The sequence below is a fragment of the Phytophthora ramorum genome (genome assembly GCF_020800215.1).
Source record: "Phytophthora ramorum isolate Pr-102 chromosome Unknown Phyram_PR-102_s0001, whole genome shotgun sequence".
In the NCBI taxonomy this organism is placed as follows: domain Eukaryota; phylum Oomycota; class Peronosporomycetes; order Peronosporales; family Peronosporaceae; genus Phytophthora; species Phytophthora ramorum.
In genome coordinates, this window is record NW_027150647.1 from 242,503 (window position 1) to 259,231 (window position 16,729).

The following is a 16,729-nucleotide window of genomic DNA, read 5'->3' on the forward strand; positions in this document are numbered from 1 at the left end:
TCCTAGTGCTATAGAAAGAACCAACCAACGAGACAGCAAAATAATCAACAGCATAATCAAGCAACATACGCAAGCAATATAATAATAGTAAAATGAGTTACGGGAAACGGTACCCTCCGTAGCAGCACCACTCGTATCTTCATGATGGGCATCCGCCGCAGCAAGCAGCATCACCATTCGGGTTTTCGTTATCGAAGCAAACAACACAAACACACAACATAAGCAATAATACAGTCAAGCAACATAACCAAATCAAAGAAACTTACGGGAACTGGTCCCTCTGCAGCACCTTGCCCTCGGTTGTCTACGATACCAACCGCAGTGTCCACGGTAGCGTCGTCAATCAGTTTATCGTGAGCGTTGTGGGCAGCCGTAGCGCTCACGATAGCGTCATCATCTAGTCCACCATCCAGTTTATGCTAGTAGTCGTCGTCGCTTTCAGTGTCCTTGACGAACCCATGAGCAGCGGAAACGTAGTCGGTCGGTTTTTACACTCGAAGTGACTTGCGTCACGCTGCAGCAAACATTATCAGCATTAATCTCAATAATGATAGGCGCGTTAGTGCTCATAATGTACCAGCTCCTCCCTCGACCTTGACTTCTTCCGAAGGTGTGTTCACATGCGCCTTCTTCGTCGTTCTCGGTATCTTCTTCGCACCCTGGTTCCTGTGCTGGGTTCTGTGGGCGTGCGGCTCACGCGCGCCTTTTTCGGCGTGCTCGGCATCTTCTCCCCTCTCCCTTGGGTCTCGTGGGCGTGCGCGAAGCGGGTGTCCCTTTCCTCGGTATCCTAGCTGCTTCGCTCCCGGTTCAGGCAAAACAAAATGGGGGGGGGGGGGGGGGTCGTTTTTAGTTAAATTTTAAAATCCCACAAAATTTCGAGATTGAGTGAGAATTTATTATAAAATAAGGTGGAAATTAAAGTGGAATAAAATACCCAGTAACACAAATTATTACTTGTTGTCCTGCTGCATCAATGTTGCAGGAACGACTTCGACCTTGATCATACCCAGCGGAAAGTCCTTGCGATGGTCCTTATTTAATCGAGCCTTGCAATGAGCAGTGTACTGATGAGACTCTGCAGCAACATTCGCCATGTAGATCGTCTCAAAAACCTGCTTCTGTGTCATAAAGGGAGAGAATAAACTGTGATCCCTCCGGGCGAAGGAACTGGTAGAAAAGAGAATGGGAAGCCCCGTGATACTTACAGGAAGATAACGAAAAATTCCGAGGTGGTACTGCTAAAGGAACTGGGGGGTCATCGCGAAGCAAAATCGTTCGGAAGAACTACGAGGTCTGTGACGTAGAATTGAATGCTGATTAGTGAGACTGGTAATGTTTGTAACAGGCAGCGCCACGATGGATGTTGGATGCAATCCAACGGAATTGTAGGCAACCACGCCAATGGCAAAGCGTGGAGGGTGCGCTGGAACCGCGATGGCGCTCGGTCCATTCCAGTCCCCAAGAAAGGAATGTACACATGCAAATTCTTCAAATGTCTAAAACATTGAGGAGTTGTCGGCATTTGCAGTGTTGGACTATAAGCGAGCGTAAGTATACATGTAGTCAACGCTGGATCAAAGTTGGCCAAAGTTATTCACTCCATATTGAGAGCGTGATGGCGAGTGTCTGCTGAAAGACTAATTTATTCGCTTGAATAGATCGATAGACGAGCTGTAATATTCGAAGAGCTCCATCAATCGCAGAAACTGCCGCTACATGTATTGATAGTGGTCGAGCGCTCACCAGTCGTAGCTTTCCTATTCCAGTTGACCAAAAGTCAACATGTTGCGGTACCGAAGGTGCTGAAGGCGCTGAGTCGACAACTTCAGGTCGAAGCCACGACTCAAGCATTTGAACTGCTGTAGGCAATCACTTCATGTGTGTGGGAACGTTATAAACGAAGTTGAAGCGGGATTGAGTTGCAGTGCACGCAGGGGGCCAATCATGGACCGTGTGGCACGTGCAAGACGCGTGCTCAGGTCCCCCCATCATATTTGACCCTTCGGTTAATGTCCGCACGATAGAAATAAATCTTTAGTGTGCGGACTTATCCGAAGTGCGTCAACAAGCTCGCCATCCGTTTACTCGACTCGGAATGGAACGGATTTCGATCTCTCACCGTCTCACTGCAGAGCTCTCCGTCGACTGCCAAGAGCTAAGCAGCAGCCTTCGAGTGGCAGTCGGTTGCTACACGATGGCGTCGGACGCCTACGAACCAGAATCAGAGCCGAATGTCCGTCGCAAGCGTCGACAGTCGTGGAATCTGTGGCGAGTCGCACTCTCCACTGCGTTGACAGCGCTCGTGGTTGTTTGTTTCGTGGTTTCCATTGCAGGCCAAGCTGCGTACGTGACTCCGTTGTACCGGAACCACTTGCAGTCGATGGTGGCGACGTGGTGGGGGGCTCATGAAGAGATGGTCGATCCGTCCTATCTACTTTTGGTTGGGGTGACACCCACGCTGCTGTGTGCCGTTGTGCTGCAATGGCTACGTCGGCTCCGTACGCAACGCGGAGTGTGGAGTGTTGCAAAGTTTCTGCGTCGGAGACCGTCAGTCCACTGGCTCAGCTACGGCGAGCTGCTGTTCCTCCTGGTGTTGGTCGGCGGCAACGCGCTCGTGTTCTGGTACAAATTCACTCAGCCCCACGGCCACAGGCCACACTTTACGGGCGATTGGCCGCTTCCAGAGCCACCAGGGCCGCAACCAGGTCCTCAGTACATCAAGATGATTGGCAACGCGTTGGGGTTTAACTGCGTCTTCAACTTGGCTCTGCTCTTCTTGCCGGCTACGCGTCATAGTGTCTGGATGGACTTCATGGGCATTTCGTACGCGAACGGCATCAAGTATCATCGATGGATGGGGGTGGCTGCGGTGCTCACGGGCTTCGTCCATTGCGGTTGCTACTACTGGTGCTGGTTCCAGGACGGGCGGTGGGCCCAGATGGCGCTCCCGTGCTGGGACTGCTCGCTTCGTGAACGCACGGGGCGGAGGATTTGGATCAACGTGTTCGGTGAGCTCGCGCTGCTGTGCTTCCTGCTGATCGGCGTCACGTCCATCCCGTGGGTCCGGCGAAACCTGTACAACGTGTTCTACAACGTGCACCAGCTCCTGTTCGTGGCCGTGGTCTTCACGGCGCTGCATTGGGCTCGAGCGCTGTGGTTCCTGCTCCCGACGTTTGTCGCCTACCTCGTGAGCCGCGTGCTCTCGCACTGCAATGGTGCTACAGCCGCGAAAGTCGTGCACTTCTCGGCGCTGTCTGCTACACTCTGCAAACTTGTAATTACCCATGCATCAAGCGAACGCGGACGCTACCAAGTGGGTCAGTTCGTCTACGTGAACGTGCCGGCAGTGTCGCGCCTGGAGTGGCATGCCTTCACCATCGCTTCATCGCCGCGGGCGGCGCTTTACGACGAATCCTCGTGCAACACCATGACGATACTCGTCAAGGTGCTGGGAGATTGGACGGGAGCGTTGATGCTGTACGAACAAGCGTGCAGACGCGACTCTGTCGAGCCTGAAGTGCACGTCGACGGCTACTACGGTGCGTCTCTGGCTGACGTTTACTTGGCCTACAACACGGTGGTCTTGGTTGGCGGTGGAGTTGGTATGACACCGATGCTTGGTGTGCTGGAGGATGTCTGTGTCGCAGCAGAGAACCGTCAAGCCCAAGGGCGGAGTCCTTTTCCTAGACGAGTGGCTGCTATCTTCGCGATGCGAGAAGTAGAGCTGTTGAAGGAGGTTTACCCGTTGCTGGCGCGTGTCCGCGACTTGGACCCTCAAGGGCGCTACCTTTCTGTGCACTTAGCGTTGACAAGCGCACCTCGCCCCGACGAATTGGACTCGCCGCTTTACCCCAGCACGAAATGGTCGGCAACGACGCTGGCGTCTTACAATTCCTATCAAACGCGAGCTGTTAGGCACACAGCAAGCAAAGGCTGTCCGTTCGGGGCCACGTTCGACCGAAGTGGCATGTGCATGGTTCAGTTCGCCACCTTTGCCGTCGTTGTGGGCCTCGTGGCGGTCTTTCAGTTTGGCAACGGCGAGTTGGTCGACGGCTTACAAGACAGTATCTGGGTGGTGCAGACTGCGGTGAAGGTTTGTGCACTATTTGCTGCGGGGATCTGCGTTTACAGTGGCGTCCTTGTGATGAAGTGGACACGCAACGCCCACGAGAGCTACAAGCTGTGGAGAACGCGATACTCTGTCGAGGAGCAGAGTCTCAAACAAAACCTGCTACCGCCAAAGGGAAAGCATAGCTTCAGTGCTGGCGTATCGACATATCGTGACTTAGTTAGCGAGCTCCGGGTCAGCGTTGGCCAACGGCCAGACCTGGCAGCGCTTCTACGCAGTCTGCACGCAGGACACCATCAAAGATGCTCTGGCGATGGATCTGTCATTGGCGTGCTGGTGTCCGGCCCAGAAAGCCTGAAGACTGCGACGTCCAAAGCTGTTGCTTCCATTGGAGCGAGCGACTTTGACATTCACGCAGAAGAGTTTGAATTATGAACGAAGATGACCTACACTTCCTACGCCTCAAAGCTCGAACTCCTCCTCAAAGACGTCGAAGTGGCTCGTGCCGATGTCTGTGATCGCGTTTTCCATTGCATGTTTCAGCGGCGCAGGTCCAGAGAAGAAGACGACCACCGAGTTGCCGGCAGTGGCAGAAGCCGGGTGCTCCTTGGTGAACTCTTGGTGGCCGTCGAATACCTTGTGCATGAGCTCCGAGATGTTCGCTCGGTGGCCAACCGCCACGTCGTACTCTGAAATGAGGTCCTGGAAGCTGTGGACGTCCGCAGGAAGCGCAGATCGAGCTCGGGGCGTCGCACTCGACTCAAACGGACGACTGGGGATCGAACTCTGGCTGCTGTTCTTACTGTCCAGCTTGGCGCACGCGTACACCGTCAGCGTGGCCACGACAATGAGCAGCGCGATCTCCACCAGGTTCTGGATCGGCCACAGGTTCTCGTCGTCGACCTGCACCTTGTTGCCGTATTTGACGAGCGTCACGACGATGAGCGTCACCAAGAACGACGCGCCGTACATGGCGATCCTGCTCGAGCCAGAACGCAGCGGCTCAGTAAACGGTCGAGGCACCTTGGACGTGACGGCCGTGTCATAACGGGTGGCCGAGACGTGGGCCTTTCCAGCGAGCCGTTCGTGGTCGATAGGCTGGTCGAGCTGCTCGTCGGTCGGAGCACGCGTGAGGCTGAAGTGTAGGCTGAAGTAGTGCTGCTGCGGGTCCAGCTCCTTGATCTGCATGAGCAGAGGGTGGATCTCCTCCAGCAGCGACAGCTCACGGAACGTGAAGATGAAGAACACCTTCTGACGCAGCGACCCACCGTGTTGCAGCTTGGCCACGATGTCTTCCAGGATCGCGAAGAGCGGAGTGACACCGATGCCGCCCCCCACAAGGCACACGGTCGAGTACTCGTCGTACATCTCGAGGGAGCCGCCGTAGTAGCCGTCCATGTACATGGTCGGCAACACGTTGTTCTTCTTGCAGTCCTCCGAGTACCGGACGAGGTCGTCGGTCCAGTCTCCGAGCGACTTGAGGAGGATCGTGAGCGTGTCCGGACTGGTCCGTGGCGACGAGGCAATGGTGAAGGCGTGCCACTGCAGCTTGGAGATGGCCGGCACGTTGAGGTACACGAACTGGCCGACCTTGTAGTTGCCGGCGGGGGCGGTGGAGCGCGACATGACCACCTTGACGACGTCGTGCGAGAGCGTCGTGAATTCACGCACCGCCACGGGGTGGAACCCGTTGGAGGTGGAGATGGCGCGACCGATGAAGTACAGCATGACGGAGGGGAAGATCCACGCGAGGATGGGGTTGTAGTGCATGACGGCGAAGACGGTCCCGACCAAGAAGAGGTGGTGCACGTTGTAGAACGTGTTGTACATTTTGCGGCGCACCCACGGGATGGAAGTGAGTCCGATCGCCAGGAAGGCGAGCAGCGCGATCTCGCCAAAGAAGTTCATCCACGGGTCGTGGCCATCGTCTCCGCCGACGGCGCAGTCGAAGCACGGGAGCGCATTGTCGGCCCATTCGTCCTGTCGGATCCACGACCAGTAGTAGCCGAGGCAGTGGAACAGTGCCGTCAGGACGGTGACCACACCGACCCAGCGGTGATACTTGATCCCGTTGGCGTACGAGATGTTGAGGAACTCCATCCAGACGCAGTTCCGCGTGGCCGGCAGGAAGAGGAACGCCATGTTGTAGATGCAGACGAAGCCCAGGGTGAGCGCGATCATCTCGAGGTACAGCTCGAAGTTGAACTCCCGCCCGCGCTTCCTCATCTTTTCCACTCGGTTGACGTAGTAGTAGTGGAACACGTACACGTTGCCACCGACAAGGAAAAGCAGGAACAAGAGCTCGCCGAGGCTGACTGGTGCCACCCACCCGAAGACGCGGGGCTTGCGGCGCAGGAAGCGGGTGAAGCTGAGGATGTAGCTGGACGTGATCCGACGGACGTTGAAGTGCTTGAGCAGCTCGAGGAAGAGCAAGGACGCCGCAATGGGGAGGAACCCGAACAGGAAGAAGTACATCGGCCGCACCATCTCGGAGTGGCCAGAGGTATCGTGCTTGTCCGCGTTAACCGGAACGCCAAACCACGTGCCGATTGTCGTGCTGAGGTCGCTGTACGTGTCGGTGAAGTAGAAGAGCTGGCCGTACGCGTACGTGACGATGGCGGCTGCAACCAAGACTTGCAGCAGGTTCCCGAAGAGCGGGAGGCGAGCGGTCCACGAGGCGGTGGCGGCCCGAGGTTCACCCACGAGGCTGTTGCGCTTGTCATCGACTTCCGGGGTCTTGAGCGAAGAGAAGACGGCCTCGACACGAGGAGTGGTGGTGGAGTCGACGTTGCTAGGCGCCATGGTCGCGTGTTCGAGTTAGGAGTGAGACCGATAGACTTGCGCAGTCGAAAGCAACTTGCGGAATGGTCGAGTGGTGAAAACTTGGGCGAGCTGTTGCTGGGGCTGCCATCGCTAAGCTGGTATGGATAGGACGAAGGTGGTGGTGGGGCTGAAGCAATTGTAGAAGCGACGGGTACAGTACAGGTTCAGGTATAGCAGACGAACGCAGAAGCTGGACCGTCAGTATTAAGGCACGCGCGCCAAGCCAATGGTAACATCGTATTTCGCGTGGCAAGCAGGACGTGTTGTTGACGGGTGGAGCCGTCTCACGGGCAAAGCATCAAGCGGTGATCATCCCAAGCAGTCAGTGGTACTTTGCGTGGAGCGGCGTTATCCCTCTGGCCTGCTGGCCAAGTGATCCAGGATACCTTGCCACTGTGAAACGAAGCAGAGCATTTCCGAGAATACCCTCGCCTCTGCGGCTCAAGGGCTCACAGGAGACGTCTCCGATCTTGGAGAAGTGGGTGATTTTCTAACTGTCAGCTTGCAAGACACGGCCATGGCCTCAAGGTCTGGATGTCTTCACAGCGAAACCGTGTTTCTTGTCAAATCTCGAGGGCGACTCAGATATGCGTCTGCAGCCCTCGTGCCGCCCGCCAATAGCGTTGCCATTTACGCGCGGTAGATTGCGGTCCCCAGACTCGCAAGGCTAATCAGCGTGGACAGACTGGCTGGTCGGCTCCGGTCGTGCCGAGCCGGTTTTAATAGCGCACCCACTGTCGGATAAACGTCTTGGTGCACTTTCCAAAGCTCGATCAAAGTCTCAATTTGGCTCGATTAAACTGTGTTAATCCAAATTAACGCTAAGCGTCAATCCTTTAGCTCTTACGCTGCTAACCGTGCGTGCATACATGTATAGCTTGCGAATGCAACAGCCTCCGTCGCCTTCCGGGATAACTTCGAGTGGTGTTGGCACTTTTGGGTCACAGCGCACACTAAATTTCGGGGCGTGGTACTCTACTGACCTTTGTTTGGGTGACGCAATGGCACATGTAGTCAGGTTTGTACACGCGCCCTCGTCTCAAGGTTGAGCTGCTAAATCTATTCATCGTCGAGGCAGGGCTCATTCGCCGTACTTGATGGACACCCTGAAGGAGTTGGAGCCTTACTTAGTGGTGTAGCTTCACGCAGTGTGGTGATTTTCGACAGATTTCATTCAAGTTAGCCATCTGAACCAGATACGACAAATCTTTACCTCCAACAGTTCATGTACCTTTCCATATTAGTACATCTTGCACGATCGTATTGTATTATCGCCATACAAACCCACTATCAAATCTTTTAACCTTGGATTATGAATGCGATCATTCTGTCTTGGTAATGCCGCGGCTTTGCTGTTCGAAGTCCACGGACCAGCCATCCGAACGTTTGTCCGACGCCGAGGCTCACAATCCCGACCCTATCATCAGATTCCTTATTGGTGAAAGCCACACGTCCAGATGCCAATCTTCAGTGATCGTACAGAAACCGCGACCGACCTTGTGTGAATTTACGGCTCTCGCCGTTGAAATGGCACGCGCCGTGCAAGACACGCAAGTGTTGATGGTGGTGTACGAATTTCCTGTTGCCCTATCGGAAGGTCAGGCGTTCTGGGCACTGTAACTTCTGCGAGACGAGCATGCTGGCCAATTCTAAGACGCTTACCATTAATTAATTTCTTCACCTGACTACAGATTACTACGACTTCCATGTCTCTATCTAGCTCACGTTCAGCTTCGCGTTGACATCCAAGTGGCCACCTTCGGTCGCTCGAGGTACCCAGAGCTTGAGCGAGCCACCGCCGGTACCAGGCAGACCCAGGAACCCAGGCCGCCATCGATCCAGATACAGCGTCTTGCCGCCCAGCTCCTTCACGGTTGATGTCCAGGTCACGGTTTTCCCTGCCGGCACGTCCGTCTCGTCGAACTTGTCGCCGCCGGAGAGGATATTGACGGTCACGTCCTTCGTGTCGGTGCTCACGAAGGTGAGTTCGACCACGCCGTCGCCTTGCCGCTTCCAGGCCATGGTGCTGTTCTCGAAGGCGTCTCCGACCGCCTTCATCCCGAGCGTGTTGGGGTCTGTGCCGTCGTCGACCTCGCCGATGAGCTGCGTGGGGCCACAGATCGTCTGGATGTACTCGGACAGCGCGCCCGAGATGCGCGTGAGGTCGACGTAGAAGAGCGTGGCGATCGTCATGAGCACCTTGTCGGCTACAACGCGCGTGTACTGCTTGGCAGTGAGGGAGGTGCCGTTGTCACTCCGTCCTTTGCTGATCAGGTCGTCCACGATCACTCCGTAGGTTTTCCGGAGGGTGTCGCGCGTCTTGTAGGCGGTGGCCTCGTCCGACTCGGTGATCATTTGATCCATGCAGTTGTTGGTCACGGTCGGGATATCGTGCAGCATGAGGTCGGACTTGTACATTGCCACTCGAAGCTGCTCCGTGGACACGTCGGGGTCTTCCTCCTTCATCTCGGCGACGGTTCTCCACGTGCGGTCGGTGAGACGCTGGAGTTCGTAGCCACAGCTCGAGTTGGACTCCATGCCAGTCTTCAAGGACGAGATCTCCGTCTCGTTCAGGTCATTCACGGCGTACGTGAAGTTGGAGTGGGTCAGGAACGCTTTGAACTTGCCCCAGGACTTGATGATCCCGTCCTGCCGCGCCAGGATCTCACCTAGCATCACTTGCACAGTTCCCATGAGCACACTAGCAGGGTCCAGGACTTCCCACGGGTACGATCTACCCATACACATGACGATACTCACCGGCAAGTCGATGGTGATGTAGCTCGTCTGGTACAGCGCCAGCATGACCTTGTCCATGGACGTCTGCGGGTCCGACACCTTGAGCGCGCGCACGTAGTTGACAATTGCACGGATGGTGCCAAACATGGCTCGCGCGCACTTGATGCCGACTCGCACCGTCTTGGAGAGCTTGGCGAACTGCCCGAAGACGCCCAGGATCTGCACCGAGAAGAAGGCGTTGGCCACACTCACGAACTTGGCGTACACTTCGGACCCGCAGTCGTCGCTCTGTCTCAAGCATTCGAAGCCGCACTCGACCGGATACGCCATCGGACACTCGGCCCAGCACATTTTCGCGCTGTAGTCGTAGCCGTACGGGCAAGTGTCCATGATGTGCGCTTTCCGCCAGCAGGCCTTGTCGAAGGCGGGGTCCGACGGCTTGCCGATGCTGGGGCCGACCCAGTTGCGGTACGTCGACACGATCGTGTCGGTGGTGTTGGCCATGGAGCCGATCTTGAAGGTGTCGGGCACGGGCACCAGTGCCGACGACCCCGAGGACGAGGACGCGTCGTCGTCCGAATCAGAATAGTCGTCCGAGTCGCTGTCGGCTGAAGAGGAGTAGGAGGTATCGTCGTCCGAGTCGATATCGTCCGAGGAAGACGCCACCGTCGGTGTGAGCGTCGCCGGTGTGTACGTCCGACCGATCACGACGGACGTCGCTGCGTCGGCCGCCCGGGGGCTCACAACAACCGCTGCAGCCAGTGCCAGCAGCTTGATCCATTTCGCCATGTTGGTGTGGGAGGACGACCGCAAAAACGAGAATGGGATGCTCGACTGGCAGCATGTCTCGGTAGTGGATTCGGGCTCAGTTCACGCCTGTCACTCACCGCCAGCGTGCATCCGCTCCTCCCCCCTTTACACATCCGATAGTCTAGCATTGCAGCTTTGCAATGCAAGAAAATTGCGATCGCGCACCTCCGGCAGCGTGAGAGCCGATTCGATTCGCTGGGGCGACACGGGATCTTCTCCGTTTGCGCTGTGTACGGGGGCTCGAGGGCTCAGCCGAAAAGCAGCAGCGATGTGCTCTCACGCAGCTTTGTGTGCATGTTCAAGCCTCCTTCCCTCCCTCGGGTCGCGATTGCTGGCCGTGGACTCACTGCGGTAATCCAGGCCACCAATGCAAATTAACCTCGCCTGGTCTTTGAGACGGACAGTTGGTCGTACAAAATGACAACCATAAGAAATCGGGCCTGCTGCTGCGCGTTGGTCCGGTGGGGACTTTTCAGAACGGCGGGTATCGTGCCTCAGGCCAATGGGACTCGGCGGCGCTCCAGCTGGGATAACGCAAACTGTCGACGAATGCCGAGGACAGGCCGGTGGTCTTGGCTTTTGACGGTAGGCTAACGAAACCCGCTAGCTGTACATGCAGTTGAGCCGACACCTTGGCGAGTGCTGTCGCACGACCGGGTCTTGGTCGCGTGCATGGTGTGGGTGCTTATGAACGGCGCCATGCTCCATCATCGCGTGCACGCCTTATGCGCGACCAGACAGCCAGCCAGCTTCACGCCTTTCGGACATCCTTGTTGTTGACAAGCGGGTCGCCGTCGGAGATCGTGGTTGAAATGGCGATTGAGACATGGAGAGAGAGCAGTAGCTGGCGAGCACGCATGCTGCCGGTACCGGGACCAGCCGTCACGTATACTACCACATGTGGCGGCATTTTCGTGAGCTTTCCCGTGAAACGAAAGAGCGGACCAAGGTGCTGGTATCTTTCCTAAGCTGCCCAGGATGTGTGTTTCGCTAATTGCTTTAACAAGTTCGTCTCTTCTCAACCAACCGATACCGCGGTTTGACTGTACCACCGAGTTGTATGCGCACGAGGGGACACCACTTGTCCGACGGCGACTTTTACTGTTAAAAAGGTTGTACACTACGTGTGGCGAATCGTAAGCTGGTGAGCGAGTACATGTACTATTAATAGTACACGTTATCCGACGGCGACAGACCACGATCGGTTGGACAGCATGGGCAGCTTGTCGAAGTCCAAACAACGATGTTGTGCTGTTCGAACGGTCTCAAAAGTCCAAGGTATCCTTCCGACATTCTGTGTCGTGTTGTTGTCTGAGGGCTCCAGCACACGCGTGGTTAGTTCCGATTTCGTGAAGCGACATTGCTGCTAGCCATACGCAACTTCCTGGTCAGAGGCACGTGTCTTCTGCCTTCATTTCCAGCTCCAAACGGTCATTCCTCCGTTAGCACTAGGACAGCTTGTAAGAACTTGCGGTGCGTGCACCGGTTCTGGTGGCACGGGCAGCCAGCAAGCAGTCAGGTCTCGATTGATTGCTTTATCCAAGCGTGCCAAACCGATCAGCTGATGCCTTCACCTTGTAGATGAATATCGGCGGGGGTGCTGCACTTACAGTCTGATACTTGGACAAGTAACGGCGCTGATGCATTACTGTCGTAGGATTTACGCGTTTTCACCCTGCCACCCTTGGTAAGGCGGTGTTGCTGAACCCTCGCATCAGCTGAGACCGCCCATGCTTTTGACAGTCGAGTCGCCATCGTTAGCCAATGGCACTTGCCGGGGATGAATTGACGCGCAATGGGGCCTACAGACGAGTCTGAGGCCAGCTCCGGCCTCCTAATCGACAGTGGAGAACTACATCGATATTAGAAAATATTGAGATCTATGGAGTCCAAGACCTACGTTTGGCAAAGATACGAGTTTGCACAAGCCCGGCTCAGTGTGTCGGGCGCCCACCAAGCTCAAGCCTGGACAACAGCGTAGCCGCCTCCATTCCTTAGCTACTGTATCCCGGCGGTCTTCAGGATCGCAGAGACTACATCAAACTACGTACTACTCTCCACGAACGAGGGTCCTGCAGCTTATTGGGACGTGCCACGCGCTCGCAAGTCAAAAGTCTCAGGCTGAAGTTGCCGAGTCGACGCAAATTCAAGTTCAGTTTGGCACCGCACGGTTCCAAACTTGTCTGCCGCAACTCCACTCCCGGGGGATCGTGCTGGCTGTTAATTCCCGAAAACGAAGTTGCCCCCCCCCATACTGTATGCCTCTCATTCAGTGTTCGAGCCACGGCGAGTTGGTACTGTAGTAACAGCAAACGCTTGCAAGTCCATATAGTACTGGGTGACGGCCAGAAGTTAGCCTTCTTCACGTCATACGCTCTGGCCAGACAACACTCGCAATTATTGGCGAGGGCAATCGCCCGATAGTTGAGACTCTTGTCATTGGCCCGAGGGCGCACGCTCCGACGGCTCTGGACGGCTCAGTAATAAAGCGTTTGCTCGAAAGACGCGCGCGTTTAACGGCCTTAGAGTACAAGCTCGACGACACCACCAAGTTTCAGAAGTGCGCGTTGCAAACCGCAGGTCTACCCCTTTTATCCCGAGAGGTGTGGATCTGCACGTTGGTCTTCACGACAAGTCAAAGTAAATGCATCCTTTCGTTGCTGCCGTTGAACTGACCATCGCCTCACGAATCGCTTCCGGCCGAACACTCCAGCGACTCGAAAGCTGCTCACAATCGTCTCATTCTCCAATCTCCTCTCGACTACAGAACTCGAGTGAGCATCAGCTGCATCGACTCCTGTCTTTTGGCCGTGTGAAACACCGGTCGACCATGGCGCCGCACAACTCGATGACCCCCCACCCGGACCTGGAGTTCACCCATATCAAGACTCCTGCGGATAATCTCCAGGACAAGCGTGGCAGCCTCAGCTCTCCTCGCCAATTCGGACCATCTCCGTGGGCCGACAACTTCGCTTTCCTTGGGAACCTGGCCCAAGTCGTGATTCTCGCTTCCATGGTCGTGTACGCCTACGGGCAGCTCTTCTACTTCTCGGACGCGTACAGCAACACTGTGAGCTCGAACATCGGAACGTGGTTTGGTGTCCCCGTTGGAGGAGGCAAAAACGCCGGGGGCCACTCGGAAATGGTGCGCCCCATGTTCTTCTTCTTGTTCTGCTTCGTCCCGATGGCTGTGGCCATTCTGCTGCTTGAGTTCCTCCGCCACTTCAACGTGCGTCGCATCTCATCCAGCTTCGTCCTGAACCTCGCCCGCTTCCTCCGACTCAAGCCGCGCATCTTGGGCCGTGTGATCAACAGAAGCCTCGGCGACCTCCTCTTCCTCGCGTTCCTCATCGGTGGCAACATCTACGTCTTCCAGTACTACTACAGGGCGCGTGTGGAGCGCATGAAGACCCGCAGCCCGAACTTGGACTTCTCCATGTATCTCGAGATGATCGCGCTCACCTTCGGGTTCGTCTGTGTGTTCAACATGGCGTTCCTCTTCCTGCCGGCCACGCGGAACTGCGTCTGGATGGAATTCCTCAACATCTCGTACGCCAACGGGATCAAGTACCACCGCTGGGTCGGTGTGGTCACCGTTGTCACGGCTTTCCTGCACTGCCTTGGCTACTACTGGTCCTGGATCAGGGAAGGCACCTGGGTCAAGGAGGCTCTGCCGTGTTTCAACTGCGAGGTCGGAGGAGAGGGCAAGGATCCGTGGATGAACTTCTTCGGTCTCATCGCTCTACTGTCCTTCCTGTCCATCGGCTTCACCTCGATATCGTGGGTGCGACGCAAAATGTACAACACGTTCTACAGCGTGCACCACCTCTTCATCCTCGGGACGATTTTCGCGGTGCTACACTGGAACCCGATCCTCGCGTGGATCTTCCCTTCCGTCATGCTGTACGTCATCTGCCGCGCCATCTCCAGCTCCAACGGATTTACCCCAGTGACGGTGCGTGAATTCACGACCATCTCGCACGACGTCGTCAAGGTGGTGCTGTCGCGCTCCACCGCTCCCGCCGGCAACTACAAGGCTGGACAGTTCGTGTACCTCAACGTGCCGGCCATCTCCAAGCTGCAGTGGCACGCCTTCACCATTGCCTCGTCGCCACGGACCAGTCCGGACACGCTCACGATCCTCCTCAAGTCGCTCGGAGACTGGACCGACGACCTCGTCCGGTACTCGGAGGACTGCAAGAAGAACAACGTGCTGCCGACCATGTACATGGACGGCTACTACGGCGGCTCCCTCGAGATGTACGACGAGTACTCGACCGTGTGCCTTGTGGGAGGCGGCATCGGTGTCACTCCGCTCTTCGCGATCCTGGAAGACATCGTGGCCAAGCTGCAACACGGCGGGTCGCTGCGTCAGAAGGTGTTCTTCATCTTCACGTTCCGTGAGCTGTCGCTGCTGGAGGAGATCCACCCTCTGCTCATGCAGATCAAGGAGCTGGACCCGCAGCAGCACTACTTCAGCCTACACTTCAGCCTCACGCGTGCTCCGACCAACGAGCAGCTCGACCAGCCTATCGACCACGATCGACTCACTGGAAATCCGCACGTCTCGGCTACCCGTTATGACACGGCCGTCACATCCAAGGCGCCTCGACCGTTTGCTGAGCCGCTGCGTTCTCGCACGAGCAGGGTTGTCATGTTCACTGTGGTGTTCTTCCTGACTTTCCTCATCTGGATCATCGTCAAGTACGGCAGCAAGGTGCAGGCAGGCAACGACAATCTCTGGCCACTTCAGAATTTCGTGGAAATCACGTTGGTTATTGTCGTCGCCATGCTGGGAGTCTACGCATTTACGTTTGTCGATGATAAGAGGAACAAGGGGTCTACCGGCTTCTCTGGATCCTTGCTGACTCCCGGTGGTGTGCAGCCGTACGCCAGTGACGCCCACACCCTCCGCGACCTCGTCACGGACTACCGTGTCGCGGTCGGTCAGCGCCCGAACATGGCTCAACTCATGCAGAAGGTGCACAACAGCCACAAGCAGTTCTCGTCCACGCACCCAGACGCTGGGTCCAATGGGAATTCCACCGTGGGCGTCTTCATCTCCGGACCGGGGGCTCTCAAGAACGCGACTGAGAACGCCATTTCGGCCATCGGTGTCCGCCACTTTGACGTCCACGAGGAGGAGTTTGAACTTTGATGTGATGAAGACCCACCAGGTAATGTGAAGCCCAGTGAGTGAGTGACCCACATTTCCATTCACGTTGTAGGGAGCAGACCGCCGTAGGAACCCGCTACGATTTCTTGTTTTCGCCCGTCATACTTTCATATCAGTTCTGCATACGACTGCAATGAAGACCGTAACGTTACCCTTTCTTCCTTGCCGACCAGACACTTCTTTGCACAGTAGATAGCAACGTTGACAGGCGAACAACGGTTCTTCAGAGTCAAAAGCTGCGGCTGTGCCTCCGTACTCAGCGGCTCCCACATACAGCATACGATCGTATCCTGTGGCATGGTCCACCTCCACGATCAGGGTGTCGCTCCCTCCGCCGAGTGCGAACATGGAGACTCGCGTGTCGCCCTGGTAAACGTGGTAATATAACCGCTATATGTATCCTCCATAGTAAGCCGGTGGCTGCATTTACATTCCCGCCGTATTTAATTCGTATTTAATCGCTATTTAACTGCGGGAAACGCAATTTACATTTATTATGTGAAGTATTTAACCAACTAAATACTGTAACAACTCTATTCACGAGCTTGGTTGAACGCCTCTACACGTATTGTAGTTGGGGACAGTGAACTGGTCGTGCGACGTACGCTTCCCGTAAGCCTCCTCGAGTGAAGCATATGCACTGCATAATGCAGGGTGTACTGTACATATATAGGAAAACACGACGCATGACGGCTGCAATCACGGTGCTCAATTGGAAAGTACAACTACAACCAAACTACAAAGGTCCCTCTCAATAAGCGCAGGGGGCCACCGAATCGATTTCGGAGGGATTAGCGATGTGCAAGCTGATCTGTGCTGGCTGATTTTGCCAGAAATACCGGGATATCGAAACGACGAGGTGCGCTTATTGAGATGGACCTCTGTACTTGTACTCATGCACTTGCGCGGATTGCAGGGACCGCACGCGTGCCAGACAAACGGAACGCAGACACTCAGCCTGGCCAGAGGCAGACGTGGGCAGCGGACTTTCACAAGGCGGCGATGGATGTGCTGCACTGGATTGCAGACACTCAAGTAGATGACCGCTCGTCGTCAAGGATGGGCACGTGTAACCTTTAGGGAGTGGTGGACTTCACCCAGCGCTTGTGCGT

At 55.9% G+C, this 16,729-nt stretch overlaps 3 protein-coding genes across 3 annotated transcripts; 2 read left to right on the forward strand and 1 right to left on the reverse strand.

Moving 5' to 3' along the window:
* Positions 1 to 2,194: 2,194 nt before the first annotated feature.
* On the forward strand, positions 2,195 to 4,504 carry KRP23_28 (Ferric reduction oxidase 6; the record flags this gene model as incomplete). Its single annotated transcript, XM_067887424.1, has 1 exon — positions 2,195 to 4,504. One exon carries the CDS (start codon positions 2,195 to 2,197, stop codon positions 4,502 to 4,504), a length of 2,310 nt encoding a protein of 769 aa, XP_067750582.1.
* Positions 4,505 to 4,531: 27 nt separating this feature from the next.
* KRP23_29 (putative ferric reduction oxidase 1) lies at positions 4,532 to 6,871 on the reverse strand (the record flags this gene model as incomplete). The annotated part of the gene is made up of 1 exon (XM_067887537.1): positions 4,532 to 6,871. One exon carries the CDS (start codon positions 6,869 to 6,871, stop codon positions 4,532 to 4,534), a length of 2,340 nt encoding a protein of 779 aa, XP_067750583.1.
* A 6,400-nt stretch (positions 6,872 to 13,271) lies between these two features.
* On the forward strand, positions 13,272 to 15,599 carry KRP23_30 (Ferric reduction oxidase 8, mitochondrial; the record flags this gene model as incomplete). Its single annotated transcript, XM_067887649.1, has 1 exon — positions 13,272 to 15,599. The coding sequence occupies one exon, from the start codon at positions 13,272 to 13,274 to the stop codon at positions 15,597 to 15,599; it is 2,328 nt and encodes a 775-aa protein (XP_067750584.1).
* Between the last annotated feature and the right edge of the window lie 1,130 nt (positions 15,600 to 16,729).